At 52.3% G+C, this 4503-nt stretch overlaps 1 protein-coding gene across 1 annotated transcript; it reads right to left on the bottom strand.

Annotated features, from left to right (window-relative positions):
* Window positions 1-1339: 1339 nt before the first annotated feature.
* On the bottom strand, window positions 1340-2137 carry LOC119359808. The gene has a single exon (XM_037625889.1). The coding sequence runs from the start codon at window positions 2025-2027 to the stop codon at window positions 1713-1715; it is 315 nt and encodes a 104-aa protein (XP_037481786.1). The 5' UTR covers window positions 2028-2137; the 3' UTR covers window positions 1340-1712.
* Between the last annotated feature and the right edge of the window lie 2366 nt (window positions 2138-4503).

Below are 4503 nucleotides of genomic sequence, written 5' to 3'. Positions count from 1 at the left end.
AAACAAGTGGGAGAAGGCACGTGTCGCCTGTGATGCCACGGCTACCAAAATGTCGTCCACATGGACGGGCATTTTTTTGGTGAGAGAGAACAAGGAGGAGAGGTACAAGCTCATGTTGAATGCGTAAAAGAAAAGAATGGAGTGGGACCGGAAGAGGGCGGAGAAGAAGCTCGAAATTGAGAGGGAGAAGATCGAGTTGGAGAAGCAACAAGCGGCGATCAAATGGGAACTTGAGAAGGCCAAGACATTTGGCGACATAAAGCCTGAGAAGGAGAGGTTGCAACTCGCATGGGGCGCGGAAGATGCGAGGATCATGTTAGCAGACGAAACCCTCTTAGATGAGCACGCGAATAAGTGGCTTGCAGACAAGAAGCTGGAGATCAACGATCGTAGGAAGTACGAGGCGGCGAGGGCGGCTGCAGCCCGGATGCAGGAGAAGTAGGCAACCTGGATGCAGGCAGAGCAGGCAGCCCGGATGCAGCTAGAGCAAGACGAGCATGGCGCATTCCACCTGGAGCACGACGCATTCCGCTCGGAGCAGGTGCCCGACCAGTGATTCGAGGCCATCCATCACATTCGGACATTGATTTCATTTTTGGTTTGTTAAACTATGTTTTGCTTTACTTTGTTTCGAACTTTGAAATTCGGACAATTTATATCATATGATTGACGTGCATGAATTACATGGATTTGAGGATCAAAATTTGTGATATGTAAATGTGTGAGGCAATATTTGAGAGGTGTCCAATCAGTATCCGCGGACGCGTCCAGATGCGTCTGCGGGCCAGATTTGCGAGTCCGTGTACTAATTGCCTGGTTTATGATATTTTCTCCCAAGTTGCGTGTTGATGCGTTATGCATAGATTTCCGTGAGAATATTCCCTCCGAAAGCTAAGCTACAATTAGTAGCAAACACACCCCAATAAAAAGGCATATCCGTCATACTATCTCTTTCCCTTTTCCAACAGAAGCAGGCGCTCAAATATCAAATAATTCGATTAAGACAACAAATAAAAGTCGACAATGGTACCGGCAAAAGGATCCCACGGAGCAACGTACACTGTTTATAATAATGCCCAGACACGACTCTGCAAGATATCAACAAGCCAACAAAGTAGTACTATTCACTATTCAGCAACTTATTTGACGTGCAATGAGCTACTCCTTCCGTTTCTAAATATATGTTTTTTTAAAATTTTGCAATATGATATAGATTTAGTTTAGAGTGTAGATTCACTCACTTTGCTCCGTATATAATATATATTGAAATCTCTAAAAAAACTTATATTTAGGAGCAAAGGGAGTATTTAGCTTAAACTGCTACGATTAAGTCTAAAGCTGAGATAAGTACCACATGAAATGCTCCCAACTTGATGCACATTTGGAGCGTAGAAATTTAATCAGGAGGAACTTGTTCCGAATCTCTGATGACCAAACAGACATGCACTGACTGGCTCCTATGCAGTTCATCACAACCCATGCTGTTTTTTCTTTCTTTCGAAAGAAAACCACAAGAATATTTACACCCGCGAATAAAAACGAAAACTACTTGCGTCACCCGCATGACATGTAGTACATGTACATTTATCCGAAAATACGTGGATTAAATAAAGCCTTTTTACCACTCAAAGGGGCGCACAAAGGCGCCGAGAAGTGGCAAAAGGGATCCTCCGTATGCCACCGGGGCGCCGAGAAGTGGCGCGTCGTCATGCTCATGCCCGCCTGGGCGAGCAGGCGTTGCGGGCGGGCGCGAACCTGGCCGTGAAGTCCGGCTCGTGGAGCTCGAGGCTGCTGTCGTCGAAGTTCTGCGCGTAGCTCAGCGGGTCGTAGTTGAGCCCGCCGGCGCCGAGGATGGAGCGGCCGTGCCGCGCCCTCCGCCGCGCCAGGAAAAGGTGCCGGAGCCTGTGCCACAGCGCCGCCAGGCCGAAGCGGCCCCAGCAGGACGCCATCGGCGCCCGGTGGCCCGCGCCCGCCTCGCACTCCTCCTCCTCCTCCATCGCCGGCAGCCTCCCCGGCGAGGCCCACATGGCAGGCAGCCTCTCGCCGACCAGCAGAGCGGGAGAGAGAGAGAAGGGGGAGGGAGGAGGAGTGCTGGAGTGAGCTGTGCGTTGATGGTTGGTTGGTCTGGCCGACTTGGTAGCTGAGGCGGACGGCCCGGGAAGGGGGGTGGGGTGGGGTCGTGGGATGCGATGTCGACGGCCGCGATGGGTGGGAGGTGGCGCGACAGGTGCGTGGTGAGGCGTGTTCCCTCCCGTTCGGTTTGCAGTTTGGCGCATTCCGTCGTAGTGCCAGCGCTCTTCTCGTGGGGGTCACCGTCCTTTTCAGATTCGGAATGCGAGCGACGTGTTTTCCGCTGCCGTGTGCAAACTTACTGTAATGGGGTGAGTTTCTGTTGGGATTTTAATGTGTTACTTGGCGTGATGCATTTTCTGGCCGTACATTTGCTGAGCAACATTGCACTGCTAGCCGACTTGGGGCTTTAAGACCTTGCCGTTTGGATCCGTAAATTTGGCGACAGATGGAGCCCCTGATGAATGGCAATTGGCAAATGGTTTGTTCAGCTTATGCAAGGTTTGAGATGCAATAGGTGGAGCAAGTTCAATCAAGATCATTACAAAGTTCCCCCGGAAAAAAAAGATCGTTACAAAGTTGCTTGCAAACAGGCTGCAAAATCATTACTTAATCTTGTGCACATCAACTAGCGGATCCAGGAATTCAACTTGGTAAACGTTTACAGCCGGACGACCGGCTAACTTTTGGGCCGGTCGCGCGCGGCGCGTCTGTGTGGACCCACGTCCAAATGTACCACGCACTACTCTCTGGCTTCCATTCTTATCCGCTTCGCTCTTATCTCTTCCCATCATGGTTTTTTTTTTCTTTTCCTCTCTCCCATCGTTCCCCATCTCTCTCAAGCCATTGATGGGGGCACCTTTCCTTCGATCTGCCGGCTTGGTTCTCTGACGAGCTCCCCTTCCACTATAACCCTCTTATCCAACCCAAGCTCCTCCATTCTCCTCCCTCCTTTCCTCCCATCTCATTAGCCCACTCCTTTTTCGCTGCGTGCTTCAAGCGATGGAGGAACAGATGCAGAGCCCAGCCACCGTCTCTGGAAACGGCGAGCCCAGGCGACACCGGTGATGCGACCGGCTCCGCGGGCTGCTACAACCGACTTCGTGTGGTGCTACAACCGACTTCGCGTGGTGCTACAACCAGCACGCGGGGAGCTGGAACCGGCTGCTCCAGAGCTGCGACGGCACGCCGCCGTTTGCTGGAACCGACACTGCGGGGAGCTACAACCAGCTTATCAATAGCTGCAACCAGCAGTCTGCGGTGCTACAACCAACAGAGGCGGTGGGGAAGAGAGGTATTTTTGCTGGAACCATGAGCTGATTTTGCTACAACCATGCAATTTTTTTACTGGAACCAACAATGGGACCAGCACAACGGGGAGCTGCATAGGTTGCTTTTGCTGGAACTATAGTTATTCTTTGCTGGAACAAGGTAATTTTTTGCTTCAAGCGATTTACTTGATTTGTTATTTGCTCAGGTCGTTTTGCTGGAGACCGCAATTTTTTTTGCTGGAACCAGTTTTTGATTTTGCTACAACTGACCACCGGAGTTCTTTTTTGGGCTGAGATGTGTTTTTTCGCTGGTATCCGATGGTGTAGGTCCACGACGATGGCGAGCTGCGTGCTATGTTGGGGGGCGAGAGTTGCTAGAACCGGCGTTTGGCTGAGCTGCATCCGGCAGGGGTGGTGTAGGAGCGACGGCGAGATGAGGAAGGCATCTGGCGATGGAGAAGTCAAGTTGTGGAGAGAGGCGGCGGTGATCCGGCGAGCGAGCGGAGATTCGGCGGGTCATGTCCCCCGTCCATGGTGCTCGCGCCCCTGTGCGTGCTCCCGTGATTTGTAGGGGGAAGAAAAGTAAACGACATGGTGGGACGAAAGGGTCCTGTATCTAACGGCTAAAAGCGGTTTCATCCGACGTCCCGGGTCCGACCGGCCCAAATTTGGGCCGGCGGACCGACGCCTAATAGTGCCCATTCAACTTTGGGTGTTCAATTTTTTTTTCACCCGAAGAGCATCTCCAACAGAAGATGAAAATTTGAAGATGTAAAAATTTACATCTCCAAAAAGTGCTTTTTGCATCTTCAAAAAAGGGTCAACTCCAACAAATGATGCAAAACGAAGATATAAAAGAGCAATTCTAATAGAAGATGCAAACTAGAGATGTAAAACCGACCGCCGGCCATGGGTTCGCCACTAGGTCGCGGCCCCTCGCCGCCATCCGCTTCAGGCCTCCACCGCGTGGCTTGGAGGCCTGCTGCTTCTTTGCAGGCGCCTCCGTCGCGACGTCGACCCGCTGGGGTGGGCCAAATCCGGGGCGGCGATATGGAGGCGGACGCCGGATTGGGGAAAGTTGGCGCGGCGGCGGCGGCCACGGGGAGGTGGGTCAGGGCACCGGCGACAAAGTCGGAGAAGGTGGCGGGGCCGTCGGCATCGG

Source organism: Triticum dicoccoides, chromosome 2A, assembly GCF_002162155.2.
Source record: "Triticum dicoccoides isolate Atlit2015 ecotype Zavitan chromosome 2A, WEW_v2.0, whole genome shotgun sequence".
In the NCBI taxonomy this organism is placed as follows: domain Eukaryota; kingdom Viridiplantae; phylum Streptophyta; class Magnoliopsida; order Poales; family Poaceae; genus Triticum; species Triticum dicoccoides.
Note: the sequence above shows the minus strand (reverse complement) of the source record. Positions and strands in the feature narration are given on the sequence as shown.